Source organism: Canis lupus, chromosome 20 (assembly GCF_011100685.1).
Source record: "Canis lupus familiaris isolate Mischka breed German Shepherd chromosome 20, alternate assembly UU_Cfam_GSD_1.0, whole genome shotgun sequence".
Lineage (NCBI taxonomy): Eukaryota > Metazoa > Chordata > Mammalia > Carnivora > Canidae > Canis > Canis lupus.
This window is the reverse complement of record NC_049241.1, coordinates 374,571-392,416: the sequence shown is the minus strand read 5'-3', so window position 1 is coordinate 392,416 and position 17,846 is coordinate 374,571. Positions and strand designations below refer to the sequence as shown.

General features: G+C 46.5%; 1 protein-coding gene across 6 annotated transcripts in view; it reads left to right on the top strand.

Annotated features, from left to right (window-relative positions):
* The window catches only part of ALDH1L1 (aldehyde dehydrogenase 1 family member L1), a 109,175-nt gene that overhangs the window by 30,108 nt on the left and 61,221 nt on the right, over positions 1 to 17,846 (top strand). For all 6 annotated transcript variants that reach the window (XM_038565432.1, XM_038565431.1, XM_038565428.1 and 3 more), the window contains 5 exons: positions 3,636 to 3,737; positions 4,529 to 4,618; positions 5,521 to 5,658; positions 7,666 to 7,791; positions 11,195 to 11,286. In XM_038565432.1, the coding sequence (XP_038421360.1) occupies positions 3,636 to 3,737; positions 4,529 to 4,618; positions 5,521 to 5,658; positions 7,666 to 7,791; positions 11,195 to 11,286 (548 nt within the window). The remainder of the gene's footprint in view (positions 1 to 3,635; positions 3,738 to 4,528; positions 4,619 to 5,520; positions 5,659 to 7,665; positions 7,792 to 11,194; positions 11,287 to 17,846) is intronic.

Here is a 17,846-nt window from a genome sequence, read left to right as displayed (position 1 = left end):
TGCTGTGCAAAAGCTTCTTATCTTGATGAAGTCCCAATAGTTCATTTTTGCTTTGGTTTCTTTTGCCTTCATGGATGTATCTTGTAAGAAGTTACTGTGGCCGAGTTCAAAAAGGGTGTTGCCTGTGTTCTCCTCTAGGATTTTGATGGAATCTTGTCTCACATTTAGATCTTTCGTCCATTTTGAGTTTATCTTTGTGTATGGTGAAAGAGAGTGGTCTAGTTTCATTCTTCTGCATGTGGATGTCCAATTTTCCCAGCACCATTTATTGAAGAGACTGTCTTCCAGTGGATCGTCTTTCCTCCTTTATTGAATATTAGTTGACCATAAAGTTCAGGGTCCACTTCTGGGTTCTCTATTCTGTTCCATTGATCTCTGTGTCTGTTTTTGTGCCAGTACCACACTGTCTTGATGACCACAGCTTCGTAGTACAACCTGAAATCTGGCATTGTGATGCCCCCAGCTATGGTTTTCTTTTTTAAAATTCCCCTGGCTATTCGGGGTCTTTTCTGATTCCACACAAATCTTAAGATAATTTGTTCTAACTCTCTGAAGAAAGTCCAGGGTATTTTGATAGGGATTGCATTAAACGTGTACATTGCCCTGGGTAACATTGACATTTTCACAATATTAATTCTGCCAATCCATGAGCATGGAATATTTTTCCATCTCTTTGTGCCTTCCTCAATTTCTTTCAGAAGTGTTCTATAGTTTTTAGGGTATAGATCCTTTACCTCTGTGGTTAGGTTTATTCCTAGGTATCTTAAGCTTTTGGGTGCAATTGTAAATGGGATTGACTCCTTAATTTCTCTTTCTTCAGTTTCATTGTTAGTGTATAGAAATGTCACTGATTTCTGGGCATTGGTTTTGTATCCTGCCACACTGCCAAATTGCTGTATGAGTTCTAGCAATCTTGGGGTGGAGTCTTTTGGGCTTTCTAGGTACAGTATCATGTCATCTGCAAAGAGGAAGAGTTTGACTTCTTTGCCAATTTTAATGCCTTTTATGTCTTTTTGTTGCCTTATTGCTGAGGTTAGGACTATGTCGAATAGCAGTGGTGAGAGTGAACATCCCTGTCTTGTTCCTGATCTTAGGGGAAAGGCTCCCAGTGCTTCCCCATTGAGAATGATATTTGCCATGAGCTTTTCGTAGATGGCTTTTAAGATGCTGAGGATGTCCCCTCTATCCCTACACTCTGAAGTGTTTTGATCAGGAATGGATGCTGTATTTTGTCAAATGCTTTCTCTGCATCTATTTGAGAGGATCATATGGTTCTTGTTTTTTCTCTTGTTGATATGATCGATCACATTGATTCCTTTACGAGTGTTGAACCAGCCTTGCATCCCAGGGATAAATCCCACTTGGTCATGGTGAATAATCTTCTTAATGTACTGTTGGATCTATTGGCTAGTATCTTGTTGAGAATTTTTGCATCCATGTTCATCAAGGATATTGGTCTGTAATTCTCCTTTTTGGTGGGGTCTTTGTCTGGTTTTGGAATTAGGGTGATTCTGGCCTCATAGAACGAGTTTGGAAGTATTCTATCCCTTTCTATCTGTTGGAACAGCTTTAGTAGAATAGATATTGTTTCTTCTTTAAACGTTTGATAGAATTCCCCTGGGAAGGCATCTGGCCCTGGACTTTTGTGTCTTGGGAGGTTTTTGATGACTCCTTCAATTTCCTCTCTGGTTATTGGCCTGCTCAGGTTTTTATTTCTTCTAGTTCCAGTTTTGGTAGTTTGTGGTTTTCCAGAAATGCATCCATTTCTTCTAGCTGCCTAATTCATTGGCGTATAGTTGTTCATAATATGTTTTTAAAATCGTTTATATTTCCTTGCTATTGGTTGTGATCTCTCCTTTTTCATTCATGATTTTATTAATTTGAGTCTTTTTTCTTTCTTTTTTTTTAAATAAGGCTTGCTAGGTGTTTATCTATCTTACTAATTCTTTCAAAGAAACAACTCCTGGTTTTGTTGACATGTTCTACAGTTCTTCTGGCCTCTATTTCACTGAGTTCTGCTCAAATCTTTATTATCTCCCTTCTTCTGCTTGGTGTAGGTTTTATTTGCCCTTCTTTCTCCAGTTCCTTTAGGTGCAAGCTTAGCTTGTGCATTTGAGTTTTTTCCAATTTTTTGAGGGGTGCTTGTATTGGGATGTATTTCCCTCTTAGGACTGCTTTTGCTGTATCCCAAAGATTTTCAACAATTGTATCTTCATTTTCATTAGTTTCCAGGAATCTTTTTAATTGTTCTCTAATTTCCTGGTTGACCTTTCATCATTTATTTATTTATTTATTTATTTATTTATTTATTTATTTATTATTTTTTTAAAGATTTTATTTATTTATTCATGAGAGACACAGAGAGAAAGCGAGAGGCAGAGACACAGGCAGAGGGAGAAGCAGGCTCCATGCAGGGTGCCTGACGTGGGACTGGATCTGGAGACTCCAGTATCACTCCCTGAGCCAAAGGCAGGTGCTAAACTGCTGAGCCACCCAGGGATCCCCCGACCCTTTCATCTTTTAGTAGGATGCTCTTTAACTTCCAAGTGTTTGAGTTTCTTCCAAATTTCCTCGGTGATTGAGTTCTAGTTTCAAAGCATTGTGGTCTGAAAATATGCAGGGGACAATCCTAATCTTTTGGTATTGGTTGAGACCTGATTTGTGACCCAGTATGTGGTCTATTCTGGAGAAAGTTCCATGTGCCTTTGAGAAGAATGTGTATTCAGTTGTGTTCGGATACAAAGTTCTGTATGTATCTGTGAAATCCATCTGGTCCACTGTATCATTTAAAGCTCTTGTTTCTTTGCTGATGTTCTGCTTAGAAAATCTGTCATTTGCAAAAAGTGCTGTGTTGAAGTCTCCTACTATTAGTGTGTTATTATCTAAGTATCTCTTTGCTTTGGTTATTAATTGATTGATATACTTGGCAGCTCTCACATTAGGGGTATAAATATTCATGATTGTTAGGTCTTCTTGTTGGATAGATCCTTTATGTATAATATAGTATCCCTCTTCATCTCTTACTGCAGTCTTTGGGATAAACTCTAATTTATCTGATATGAGTTTTGCTATCCCAGCTTTCTTTTGAGGATCATTTGAGTGATAAATTGTTCTCCACCCTTTCATTTTCAGGCTGGAGGTGTCCTTAAATCTCAAACGAGTTTTTTGTAGACAGCAAATAGATGCGTCTTGCTTTTTTATCCAGTCCAATACCCTGTGTCTTTTGATGGGATCATTTAACCCATTCACATTCATAGAGTAACTATTAAAATATATGAATTTAGTGTCATCCTATTACTTATTCAGTCCCTGTTTTTGTGGATTGTTTCTTTGCACTTCCTCTTTCTTTTACAGGGTCCCCCTTAATATTTACAAGATCTTCTATATAATCATCTAAAGCTGTGTTGTGACAGAGGGGCTGGGGTTTTGTACTCATTGTTTAGATCGGAATTAGATTCAGGCCAACTGCACCCATTCCTCTAATGGATATTCCTTGGGAGCCCATTGTGTACAAGGTGTGGGGCCAGGCAAGTCTGGTCAGCATGGGGCTGGCCCCAGGCTCATGGTGAACCCAGGGCCTGGGAGGAAAGGGAGGGTTGTAATGCTGGGGACACCAACTGACCTGGTCTCCTTAGGTGCAGGCCGTGAGACTGATCGCTGAGGGCAAAGCCCCCAGACTCCCTCAGCCTGAGGAAGGAGCCACGTACGAGGGCATTCAGAAGAAAGAAACAGCCAAGGTCAGTGCAGGGCCCTGCCTACCCAAAGCCTGCCTGTGCATAGGCTGTGGTGCAGAGGGTATCCCAGGGAAGCTGGGATTCAGGCTGGATGGCCATGTTGTAATTATTTAAGGCCTGAAGAGAGAGCAGCCCAAGCAGGAGAAGCATGAGCAAAGCTCCTGTGGCACCTGGACAGGCAGCGAGCAAGAGTGTGTTCTGGGTTCTCTGTTCTTCTTAGGGAAGAGTGGGCAGGCAGGGTCCCCATGGAGAAGAGCTGGGGTGGAGCAGTGTGTGAGAAACCAGCCATAAGCTGGAAATCTCTAAGATGGGGTGTGAGAGGTAATTCAGTTTCTTGGAGTTATCACAGCCTTGCGGAGTGGGGGTAGGGGACTATATGGGCTGTGCCTCTGCTTAAGGCTTATGGGGTACATAGGGATCTGTATGAGCCCTGCAGATGAAGAGAAGCTGAATGGCCCTGCACTCTGCTGGGGAGGCTGTGTGAAGCTTTGGCTGTCTTAACAGAGTGTTCTCTTCTCCAATCATCCTGAAGTTTACACAACCAGTGAAAGACTGGGGTCAGAGAGCATCCAGAATCAGGGTCCCGGGGAGAGCACTATCCCAGCTCAGGGACTCAGACCAGTGTCCAATAGGAAGCCAGAGTTCCCCAGCTCCCTCCTCCACCCAGTCAGGGGTCATCAGGGCACAGGTGGTATGGGGGGGTAATTGGTTGTTGGGGGTTAGGGGAGGCGGGGGAGGGCAGAGGATATCCAAAGAGTAGGGAAGAGACTGAGTATACACATGTTGCCCCACAGATCAACTGGGATCAGTCAGCAGAGGCCATTCATAACTGGATCCGAGGGAACGACAAGGTGCCGGGTGCCTGGACAGAGGCCTGTGGGCAGGTGTGTTCGTGCATGGCTGAGATTGGGCTAGAAGCACTGGTGTGCCCTGCTGGCTGCCCAACTATCAAAATATGTTTGATATTTTTGGCTAGCAAATAGCCATTGCCCTGACTCCTAACCCAACCCCACCCAAGTGCCCCCCTTGGCTCCTCCTCCACGACCATGAGACCTGTCCACCATCTGGTGGCTGAAGGATAAAGGTCCAGCACAGCTCAAGGCTTCCAGGCCCCTGCAGCAACTGTGGGTTCAAAGCTGTATTGCTTGTAAAGTATTTTGACTCCCCTCTCTGGGCTCACAGACATCCCGAGTCCAGCTCCAACGTTGACTTGATCTGAGTGGGGACAGGGATTGGGCAGTGGGCATTCTTCACATGCTGAAGATGGTGAGTCCTTGGCTCACAGGCTCTCCAGAGGCACTGGGAGTTGGCAGGGCTGGGAGTGGGGACCTTCATCTGCTCCCCACAGGGGGCAGTCCTGTCCCACCAAGCCTCAGACTGTCCAAACACCTGACTGCTATCCAGCTGCCCAGACTCTGTCCAGGAGTCTCTCTCCTACCCTTATCACCATAAGATCCTTTGCAAAGTGAACAGTATTTGGTGGCATCCCTAGGGCAGTCTGTGATGCCTTGCGGAGGTTATCTCCCAGTGTCTGTCCCCCTGAGGTCTGAGGCCCAGGGCCCATACATAGGGTCTAAGGGTGTGCAGGGCTTGAGGGTACCGTGAGGCCTCCCAGGCTCTTCAGGGAGGCAGAGTTCTTGGGCTGCAGCTGCCCTGGCCCCCTCCTTCCTTTCCCTGGCCCTGCCCAGCCCCTCTTCACCCCCTTTGCCCTGCTCAGTCCTGCCTGGGCTGCCAGCAGTAGAGGCCTCTTTCATCCACCATCTTCTGGTTTTCCTGTCCTCAACAGAAGCTGACTTTCTTCAACTCAACGCTAAACACTGCAGGCTTGCTGCCTGAGGGAGAAGATTTGCCCATCCCAGGAGCCCATCGGCCGGGTGTCGTCACCAAAGTGGGACTCATCCTTTTCGGGAATGATGACAGAATGGTAATGGTGCTGCTGTCGTTGTGGGCACACACACATCCAGGCGCTCAGGCCTGGCATTTAGACCCCGTGCTGCTCTGGAGAAAATGGGGGAAAATGAGACTGCAAAAGTCTGGAAAACCTTATGCTTGTAATTCCCTGTTCTGGGAAGGCTGACTCCTTGCTTTTCATGACCAGGCTTCTCAGCCAGAGCTGGGTGCCCTGTGAGGGTACTGGAATCGGGGAGGGGCTCTGTCCCAGGAGGCCTGAACTGGGAGCCTCATTCTACTCCAGCAGAGTATCCAGGTGCCACTGGGTGTGTTCACTGAATCTCTGTGCCTCAGTTTCCTTCTTTCTGAATAGCGACATCACAGTGAAGAGTCCCTGGAGCCATGCTGGACACCCAACACACCCTGACTCATGTTAGCAGACTCTGCAACTCTGAGTAACAGCTAATATTTATGGAGTGCCTGCTGTGTGCATGACCACTATTTTAAAACAGTTTATATCTATTAAGTTTGATTTTCCGAACAACTGTAAGAGATACATATTAATATTATACCCATTTTATAGAAGAGAAGACTGAAACAAAGAGGTTTAAGTAACCCTCCCAACATCACTGAGTTAGTTTGTGGCAGAGCTGGGATTCTGGCTCCAAGGTCCACCTCTTGGCCATCAGTACTCACTCCATGCAGTGGTTGGGAGACTGGGGACTTAAGATACTGAGGGCAGAGAAGGAGTACAGGGAGGGATCTCCAAGCACTTTGGGGGTTTCATCAAACCCCGTGGATGTTGAATCATTGGCTGCATCGGTGTGTATATGCCAGGTGGAGTGTGGAGCAGCTTTTATGGGGATTGGTGTGAGCTCACTCTGGGTGCCCATCCTGCTGTGCCCTGCCACTGGCAGGTCCGAGGCTGGCCTTAGTGTCTGCTACTTACAGTGCTTGCGTGTTTTAGGTATTCGTGATTGATACGTGCAGTTGAAAGATGATACTTCTCTTTGTCAAGTTCCCTGGAAGCAGTATCTGAGTCAAGAGTCCTTGTGCATGTGATTTATCGAGGTAGTGCTCTTAGAGAATCCCACACAACACAGGGCTGGGCTGGGGCACAGGACAAGGCTAGGCCTTCTGGAGCTTTCCAGCCTTTATCTGATCCCAGGCTCTGCAGTGTGAATTGCATCTGCTGATTATGTCCCTGCACGCTCCCATCACTAAGCCCTTGGTTTCTGCTGCCCATGAGGAAGGGGATTGGCAATGAGGCATAGCCCCTGGGCTCTGTGCATGGCTGCACTTGTACAGCGACGGCCGTGGAGGGGAAGGTGCAGATGTAAGCTGCTAAGGACCCATGCAGCAGCCGGAGGATGGGGACTGCAGCCACTGCGCCCTTCGTGATGTCCATAGAGTGAAGGAAGCAGCTTCAGCAGAGACCCTTGGTTACAGCATCTTTCAGGAGCTTCTGGCTGGGTTGAGCTAGGCATTAGCTCACAGAAAGCTCCAGCATATCTCCAAAAGGCAAAAGGGTGGAGGTCAGGCAGGGGACCTGGCTCCAGGTGTGACAGGGTGTCTGTAGAGTGTGCCATTCTTATCAACCGCTCTCATCAAACCCAGATGTCTTTGTCTGCTCCTCTTCCCACCTCTAGGCCCCACGGGGCATCTGATGACCTTCACCAGATGTTTCCATGGGGTTCCTGGCAGCTGGGCAATCAGTTGTTTTCTTGATTGATTTTCAAAGTCATGCTTGAATCATTTTTTTGTCTAACATGTAGGCATTTTTATAGAGACAATAAAATCCTTACACTTAAAAAGAAGCGAGAGCATGGTGGGGTGCGTCTGATGGGGGACTGCTCTGCCATCTCCTCCTTGTCCCTGAAGGAGCTGGCACCCGGCTCTGCTCGTGTTTCCTCCTCATTAATCCTGTGCCCTTTTCGTGGTGAGGATGGAGCGTGTGGGGTGCCCAGCATGGTGCTCCGTGTGGAGCTGCTCTCCCTGCCATGAGGACAACCTCAGGTGCTGTGAAGCCCTCTTCTTGCAGCTGCTGGTGAAGAACATCCAGCTGGAGGATGGCAAGATGATCCCAGCCTCCCACTTCTTCACGGGAGCAGAGAGCAGTGCCCTTGAGCTGTCAGAGGAAGAACTGGTCATGGCAGAGGCTGTGAGGGTAAGAGACCCTTTCAAGGATTCTGGCCACTTGTGCAGGTTGTGTACTGCACATGTGTCTTATGGCTCAGACTCCCTGGAGCTGGGTGTGCACACCCTCTGTGGATGTGGTTACTGACCCCAGGCATAGGTTCTGTCCTGTCTTCCTGTCCTAACTACTATACCATAGTGTTGGTCTATCTTTTCTGTTGCCCCCTTGCTCTCTCCCTCCATCACTGGGGCACTGGAGTTTGGCTGGCTAGGTCTGACTTTCCTAAGGACTCACTGTGAATAGTGGACACATGAAGCAGAAGCCCCTGGAATATACGGCAAAGGCAGATGCCAAGTCCACGGCCCTTTGAGGAGAATGTGTGCACTGTAACCTTCCAGAAAAACACCCTGAGAGGGAGTATTGCACTGCGGCCAGCATGGGCATCGCAGTCAGGCAGACCTGGACTCCAGTCCAGCTGCCCGGCATGATGCCGGAGAGCACTCCCCTCTCTGAGGGTCAGTTCCTTCCACCACCAGTCCAATCAGTGGTCACCTCCTGGAGTTGTTCCTGGTCCTTCCTGCTCCTCCCACTCAGCTCCCTCTCCTTTGGAGGCATGGCATTGATGACAGCATTATTGAATGGAAGGCATTGGATGAATTTCCACCCATTCACTCATCCAATCATGTACTCAGTGAGTTATTTAAGAAGGACATATGAGCTCCTATTAAATGCCAGGTGCTAAGCCAGACACTGGAATGTGACAATAAGCAATGTTCCCTGCTGTCATGAAGTGTCCCTTTCCGGGGGAAGAGAATCAATGAACAGCCCAACATGAATAAGAGAATTTCAGGCAAAGAGAAGTGCCATGAGTGATATAACAGGGTGATGGGAACAAGGAGGCTAGACAACTTTAGAAGGAATAATCAGCGCAGGCTACCCTGGGCAGGACGGGAGGTTTGCCCTGAGAGCTGAGTGGAGAGAGTTCTGGGATAAGGAGGGCTGTGGTGAGTGAAGGTGGGCCAGTTGGCAGTCACAGTGGTGTTTGTGGGTGTTGATGACAAGGGCAGGGGACAGGATTCAGCAAGGGAAGGACATGAGGAGCTGGCGCTGCTCCAGAGGGCTCAGAGCTCTTCCTTAGTAGAAAGCTGAACATTTTGAATGTCTGTAAAAAAGGAGAGGGAAAAAAAAGCCTATTCATTTAAAAATATTCTTGGAGCCCTAGCTCTGGGCTCAGCCCTGTGCCTGCTGGGGTTAACAGGGCCAATTGGACAAACTGGTCTTCTGGAGCTTCCAGCTGAGTAGCACTGGGGGCAGGCTAAGGTTGTATGTTTGTGGAGCTAAGCCTGAGTCAACAGCTGCTACAGCTGTGTCCTTCATCTGTGCACTGGGAAGAGTAAACCCGAAGCCTGTGGGTGCTGTGAGTGGTAGAGGAGAGATCACAGATGGAGAGGGTCAGTTCAGCAGCACCTATGAGCATCTCAGTAAATGCTGGCAGGGAGCCAAACGGTCATCAAAAGAAGCACATACTTGCAGAGTGGGTATCTGTGCAGTGTTCTAAACACTTCAGGAATAGTGGTGTGGTTAAATACTCTAACAACTCCAAGAAGTAGATGCTATTATTACCTTCATTTTCCAGCCAAAGAGCCCGAAGCCTGAGGTGGGGTCACAGCAGATGAGCACAGGCCTGGACTCAGAGCCCTGCTGGTGGAGCTGGAGCCCTGGCCTCCACCGCTGTGAGGCTCCGTTGAATGGCCTCTCATCCTTTGCACTGTTATCATGACACCCGTTGGTCACAGCCGGGCTGGCCCTTTCAGAATGCCTCGTCTGGAGGCGACTGGAGTGGAGGGGAGGCAGCCGGGCAGGAGAGGCCAGTGGGGGGCATTGTTGGTGGAGAGAGCCCATATGGGTGGCCAGAACAGGAGTCAGTCATGTTCTCCGCTCAGCAGAACTCACCAAGTGCACACTGTGGACTGGGGAGGCCATGGGCAACAAGCCTAGTCTCACACCCTCCTGAGCCAAGGCTATGCCACATTTTCTGAGCTCCTTTCTATACAAAACACCCAGTGCTCTGCCTGCCTCACGTGAGGAACAGCTATGTTCAGCCTCTTGCACAGATGAGGACACAGGCGTTGAGGGGCTGTCTGCATCCCCATGGCTTGTCAGGAGCCAAGCTGGGGTCTGAATGAGGCAGTGTGGCTTTGCAGTACACTGCCTCTCAGAGGTTCCACACACATCTGATAAGGGCTGGTGCATCTCTTAGGCACCATGTGGTGGTATGCCCATACCCAGCAGGTGACCCTTGGCCCCAAGCCACTTGAGTCTGAAGACAGTCTGCCCTGGCCAGCAGAGCAGTCGGTGAAGACTTCAGGGAAGAAGTAACATAGCAGTTGGCCCTGGAGGATGCCCAGGAGGATGCTCATTTAAACATGAGCTGGCATTCAGAGAAGAGCATCATCGGTGGGCAAAGGTCCGAGCAGAGACCTGAGGATAGGCTATAGTCAAGTGGGTATAGGGAATGGCTTGCCATAGCTGCTGATGGTCACGTTGAGGATGGAAAGGGCAAATCCACAGCACCTTTCCAAGAATGATAGAGGGAGCCAGGAAGAGGTTGGGTTAAGGGTGCTGGGGAGCTGGTCCTAGTTGAGCCTATCCCCCTCCATCTGTGGCAGTGACCAGCTGTGGCCTGAGGCCCAGACAGACGTGAGGCATCTTGGGACTCCTGTCCTGAGCAGCCCAAGTGAAAGCCGACCCAGAGAACAGCCATCCCGCTGGATAGCCTACTTAGAATTCTGGATGGCGCTGTGCCTCACACTGGACCATCCATGCTCATCCTTGGGGCGGGCTGGTGGACACTGCTACCCTCTGCAGGCCCTGAACGGAGGGGCACAGAACCAGCTAGCCTGTCCGTGAGGACAAGACCCAGGCCTCCTGAGCCCCATCAGAATGCTTCATTTTTACCTTCAGAACCACCCCGCACTTTGCTTTCCCTTCCATGCTGCAACCTACTCAAACTCCAGTGTCACTCTTGGGACCTCACTCGGATGGGAGCACCCACGTGAGGCTCGGATGGGAGCACCCATGTGAGGCTGGGCGTGAAGTGGGCTTGGGAGCAGCTGGTCCCCAGCCACACCTTGAGCTCTGCATGTCGTCTTCCTGCTGCTTCTGCACTGGCGTGGGGATCCCAAAGAAGTTGGGTCAGGGTGAGGCAGGCAGGAGGACAGTAGCTGAGCTCCTTGGGCTCCTACTTCCCCAAGGAGGCAGTCGTGCTGGGAGCATCAGGCTCTTGGGAGCAGCAGCACCTTGGACAGAGAGCGCAGCCTGGTAGTGGGTGGTCCCAGTGCACATCAGGGGCTGCTCTGGCCAGGGAAGTTGCCCAGAAAGTGGCTGCTCCTGGCCCCCAGGAAGCCCTGTTCTCATTACACCTGTTTTTTAGAGTGCCTGGAAACGGATTCTTCCTAGTGTCCTGGAGGTGGAGGAGTCCACTGATTTCTTCAAGTCAGGGGCTGCATCAGTGGATGTTGTGAGGTAAGGGCCAGGAGTGCATGGGGTCTGGTCCCAGCTGTCTGTAGCTGCGTCACAAACCACACCAACACCTTGTGGCAGGAAACAACCACCATTTGTTATGTTTGTGGATCATTCAGATCAGATCAGAAAGGACTCATGTGTGGCCCTTGGGGGATCACCTTGGATGGTGGTGGGTCTGTAGACCGGCAGGACCTAGAAGAGCCAGGCAGGGGTATCCTCCTCTAAGGTGGCATCTCACTGCTGTGCCTGGCCGTTGAGCCTGGAGGGCTGGCATCTGCTGAGGTGGCACTGCCAACCAGGCACTTATGTGCTGCAGCCCCAGAGTGGCTGCTCTGGGATCTGGTGGCATTGTAGGTGGTGGCTAATGGCTCTGAGCATGCTGGTACCAGCAAAGAAGGCAGATGCAGACCCAGCTGGAAGGCCATTGACCTGATTGTTCTCAGTGGTCACAAGCCTGCCCAGATTCAAGGGCAAGGGCTGGGTCACTGAGAGCCAGGCCTCAAATGGGAGCAGGATCAAACCATGTGCAGCTGTTTTAAAACTGCCACCAGCCCTGACATCCCCAGGGAAACCCAAGCTGTGTGGGGAAAGGGAATGGGCAGGTAGGGATCACCATAGACTAGGTTACCTCTTCTTCTACTTCATATGAATCGCCCTGCTTTCCATTTAACTGTGGTAAGTTCTAATTTGAATAAAGGGAAGGAAGTGGGATATAGTAGAACATCTTTGGTTGCAAACAACCGTAACTTAGTTCATTCTGGTTTAAACAAAAAAGAACAAAAAAGTCAAAAGGATCATGATAGCCTTCTTCAGGCTAATTACTTCAAAGACTCAAATTATGTCATTAACATAATCACTGTCTATCCATTTTGGGGCAGGATTTCTCTTCATAGTGATGAGGTGGCTGCGCAGTAGTTTTGTTCTAATTTCTTATGTTACCAGCATTTCCAGTGGAAAGGTCTCTGGTAGTCTTCATATAAGTCCTAGACTTGAATCTGACTGCTTCTGGTGGAGTCATGTGCCCCAGTAAGAATCCGTTGCTGACCAGGTGGAGGCATGCTCTGACTGGTCAACACTGGGTCATGTGCCCACCTCTGGAGCCAAGGATTGAGAGGACTGCATTCAACCCACATCTCTGGAAAGAGAGGGAGAAAATTGTTCCCTCAAAAAGTGTCAATGCTGTTCCCAGAAGCAGATGAGGCAGGTGTTGTAAAGGCAGAAGCAAAGATGTGTACCACATGTGGGAAGAGGTTTCCTGTACTTCAGGAAGATGCAAAGGAAACTCTGTGGAGCTCACTTACATAGAGAAAAATTCATGTGTGAAATTAAGGAAGTGTATTATCAATACAGTGTATAGAAGAGTGAGAAACACCTAGCTAGGCTCTGCATTTGGGTTCCTTCAGCAGAGCTGTAGAATGGGCAGTGCCAATCAGAGGCACTGATGAGGGAAAGGGATCCAGGGTGAGCTAGGGTGTGTGAAATCTAGTCCCCCGTGATTGAAAGGAGAGACTCACATATGTCCAAGATCTTTGGGGGAAAAAACAAGGATGAGCCTAACATTTGTATTCTGGGGTGAGCCAAGAATGCAGCTGCTACCTGACCAAATCAAAAATCCATCTGAGTCTGAATTGAGTGAACACTCAATGACTTGAGTAAACCAAGTCATCCTGATGACAGGTCTCTCTCCTTGAATTTAATGATATTACAATAAGAAGCTTCCTATAAATAGTAGTTTGAGGAGGAGTTCCACGCTGTGCACCTGGAGGAGGTTCTGGGGAGGATCTTAAAAGGGGTTGATTCAGAGGAACAATTATGATCATGAGAATTGGGGATATGTAACCATCAGTTAGTTTTTGCTGTGTAACAAAACACCCCAGACATAGTGGCTTAAAAAAACCACCATTTTTAAAGCTCATGGTTCTGTGGGTCAACAGTTTGGGCTGGACTCAGTGATCTGGGCCAGATTGATGTCAGCTGGACTCACTTAAGTGTTTGCAGTCAGCTATCAGGTCAGCTGGGGGCTTGTTGGTCTAGGATGACCCCTTCAGAGAGCCAGTGCAGGCTTGTTCATATGCTGGTGAGTGGGTCCTAGGAGCCAGGGGGTCCAAGGGAGCACATCATATCTGCTGAATTTATTGGCCAAAGCGAGTCATGGTGTTGGCCCAGCTTCAGAATGAATAAGGAAATGGACACCACTTCCTGATGGCAGGTGCTCTACAGGCTGGGACTACAGAAAAGGTGGAGCACTGTGGCCGGTTTTGCAGCCTACCGCACTTATAAAAGGAGGACTGAATTGGGCTTATGTGCTTGGAAACCTTGGACACTACAGATCTCTTATATCTCAGTCTGACTTATGTGTATGGTCAGGTTGAAGTCTAAAATTAAGGATTTTTTGGGTTTGTTTGTTTTTTAAATAATGCCCAGAAGAATTTTGGACACTTGAGAAAATGGTGTCCTGAGGATGAGCCAGAGCTGCCTACAGCTTCTGAGCTGAGGTTGATGGAGGATGCAGATAAAACTGATTCCTTTTGTTTTTTGTTTTTTGAATACTTAAGAGCATGTATCTTTTTGTTTCTATTATGGTAAAAAATATAGGAGATCTACCTTCTTAACAAATTTTTAAGTGCATGTTCCAGTATTGTTAACTACAAACACAATGGTGTACAACAGATATCCAGATATCCATGACTAAAATTTTATACCCATTCAATAGCAACTCCCTATTTCTCCCTCCCACCCAGTCCCTGGCAACCACCGCTCTACTTTCTGCTTCAATGAGTTTGACTACTTGAGATACATTATATGAGTGGAATCATTTAGTATTTGTCCTTCTTTGACTGGCTTATTTCATTGGATAATCAGATTTAGCCATGTTGTAGTATGTGGCAGGACTTCCTTCTCTTTTAAGGCTGAATAATATTCCAGTGTATGTACACACCACATTGTATCTACTCATCCGTTGGTGAACATTTAGATTGTTTCTACCTTTTCACTCTTGTGAATAATGATATGGGAGTGCAGCTATCTCCTTGATCCTGATTTCAAAGTTACTGATTCACAATTCTTCTTTTTTATAAATTTATTTTTTATTGGTGTTTTTTGCAAAAACATATAGAATAACACCCAGTGCTCATCCCATCAAGTGCCCCCCTCAGTGCCCGTCACCCATTCACCCCCACCACCCGCCCTCCTCCCCTTCCACCACCCCTAGTTCGTTTCCCAGAGTTAGGAGTCTATGTTCTGTCTCCCTCTCTGATATCTCCCACTTACTTTTTCTCCTTTCCCCTTATATTCCCTTTCACTATTATTTATATTCCCCAAATGAATGAGACCATATAATGTTTGTCCTTCTCCGATTGACTTATTTCACTCAGCATAATACCCTCCACTTCCATCCACGTTGAAGCAAATGGTGGGTATTTGTCATTTCTAATGGCTGATTAATATTCCATTGTATACATAGACCACATCTTCTTTATCCATTCATCTTTCGATGGACACCGAGGCTCCTTACACAGTTTGGCTGTTGTGGACATTGCTGCTAGAAACATCGGGGTGCAGGTGTCCCGGTGTTTCACTGCATCTGCATCTTTGGGGTAAATCCCCAGCAGTACAATTGCTGGGTCATATGGCAGATCTCTTTTAACACTTTGAGGAACCTCCACACAGTTTTCCAGAGTGGCTGCACCAGTTCACGTTCCCACCAGCAGTGCAAGAGGGTTCCCCTTTCTCCACGTCCTCTCCAACATTTGTGGTTTCCTGCCTTGTTAATTTTCCCCATTCTCACTGGTGTGAGGTGGTATCTCATTGTGGTTTTATTTATTTATTTTATTTTATTTTTATTTTTTTTCATTGTGGTTTTAATTTGCATTTCCCTGATGGCCAGTGATGCGGAGCATTTTCTCATGTGTTTGTTGGCCACGTGCATGTCTTCTTTGGAGAAATATCTGTTCATGTCTTCTATCCATTTCTTGACTAGATTGTTTTTTGGGTGTTGAGTTTGATAGGTTTTTATATAGATCTTGGATACTAGCCCTTTATCTGATATGCCATTTGCAAATATCTTCTCTCATTTGATAGGTGCCTTTTGGTTTTGTTGACTGTTTCCTTTGCTGTGCAGAAGCTTTTATTTTCATGAAGTCCCAATAGTTCATTTTTGCTTTTGTTTCCCTTGCTTTTAGAGATGTGTCTTACAAGAAGTTGCTGCGGCCAGGGTCAAAAAGGTTGCTGCCTGTGTTCTCCTCTAGGATTTTTTAAAAAAGATTTTACTTATTTATTCATGAATGATGTGGAGAGAGATACATGCAGAGGGAGAAGCAGGCTCCCCTTAGGGAACCTAATGAGGGACTTGATCTCGGACCCTGGGATCATGTCCTGAGCTGAAGGCAGATGCTCAAATGCTGAGCCACCCAGGCATCCTGTCCTCTAGGATTTTGATGAATTCTTGTCTGACATACAGATTTTTCATCCATTTTGAGTTTATCTTTGGATACGGTATAAGAAAATGGTCCAGTTTCATTCTTCTGCATGTGGCTGTCCAATTTTCCCAGCACCATTTATTGAAGAGACTGTCCTTTTCCATTGGATATTCTTTCCTGCTTGGTTGAAAGTTTGTGCCAGTACCATACTGTCTTGATGGTTACAGCTTTGTAATATAGCTTGAAGTCAGGTATTGTGATACCCCCCAGCTTCTTTTTCAACATTCCTCTGGGTTTTCTGGGGTCTTTTATAGTTCCCTAAAAATCTTAGGATTATTTGTTCCAACTCTGTGAAAAAAAGTCCATGGTATTTTGATAGGGATTGCATTGAGTGTGTAAATTGCTCTGGGTAGCATAGACATTTTTCACAATATTAATTCTTCCAATCCATGAGCATGGCACGTTTTTCCATCTCTTTGTGTCTTCCTCAATTTCTTTCAGAAGTGTTCTGTAGTTTTCACAGCACAGATCTTTTACCTCTTTGGTTAGGTTTATTCCTAGGTATCTCATGCTTTTGGGTGCAATTGTAAATGGGATCAATTCCTTGATTTCTCTTTCTTCAGTCTCATTGTTAGTGTATTGACATGCAACTGAGTTCTGTGCATTGATTTTTATATCCTGCCACTTTGCTGAATTCCTGTATCAGTTCTAGCAATTTTGGAGTAAAGTCTTTTGGATTCTCCATATATAGTGTCATGTCATCTGTGAAGAGTAAGAGTTTGAGTTCTTTGCCAATTTGAATGCCTTTTATTTCTTTTTTTGCCTGATTGCTGAGGCTAGGACATCTAGTGCTATGTTGAATAGCAGTGGTGAGAGTGGACATCCCTGTCTTGTTCCTGATCTTAGGGGAAAGGCTCCCAGTATTTCCCCATTGAGAATGATATTTGCTGTGGGCTTTTCATATATGGTTTTTATAATATTGAGGTATATTCCCTCTATCTCTACATGGTAGAGAGTTTTTTTAAAAGATTTTATTTATTTGTTTATTCATTAGAGAGAGACACACACAGAGAGGCAGAAACAGGCAGAGGGAGAAGCAGACTCCATGCAGGAAGCCCAATGTGGGACTCGATCCTAGGATCCCAGGATCCCCTCCTGAGCCAAAGGCAGATACTCAACTGCTGAAGCACCCAGGCATCCCAGGGTAGAGAGTTTTAGTCAAGATAGTATGCTTTATTTTCTCAAATGCGTTTTCTGCATCTATCAAGAGGATCATACGGTTTTTGTCTTTTCTTTTATTAGTGTGATTTATCACATTGATTGATTTGCAAGTGTTGAACCATCCTTGCATCCCAGGAATAAATCCCATTTGGTTGTGGTGAATAATCCTTTTAATGTACTGTTTGATCCTATTGGCTAGTATCTTGGTGGGTATTTTGACATCCAAGTTCATTAGGGATATCAGTCTGTAATTCTCCTTTTTGGTCTTAGGTTTAGAAACCAAAGTAATTCTGGCCTCATTGAATGAGTTTGTAAGTTTTCCTTCCACTCCTATCTTTTGAAACAGCTTCAGTAGAATAGGTATGATTTCTTCTTTAAACGTTTGATAGAATTCCCTTGGGAAGCCATCTGGTCCTGGACTCTTGTGTCTTGGGAGGTTTTTGATGACTGCTTCAATCTCCTTGCTGGTTATTGATCTGTTCATGTCTTGTGTTTCTTCCTGTTTCAGTTTTGGAACTTTATAACTTTCCAGGAATGCATCCATTTCTTCCTGATTGCCTAATTTGTTATCATGCAGTTGCTCTTAATAAATTTCTAAAACTCATTTGTATTTCCTTGGTGTTGGTCATGATTTCTCCTCTTTCATTCATGATTTTAGTAATTTGAGCCTTTTTTTCTTTTTAATAAGTCTGGCTGGGGGTTTACCTATCTTATTAATTCTTTCAAAGAACCAGCTCCTGGTTTTGTTGATCTGTTCTCCTGTTCTTCTGGTTTCTATATCATTGAGTTATGCTCTAATCTTTATTATTTCTCTTCTCCTGTTTGGTTTAGGCTTCATTTGCTGTGCTTTCTCCAGTTCCTTTTGGTGTTAGTTTAGCTTGTGTATTTGAGGTTTTTTCCAATTTTTTTTCAGAGAGGCTT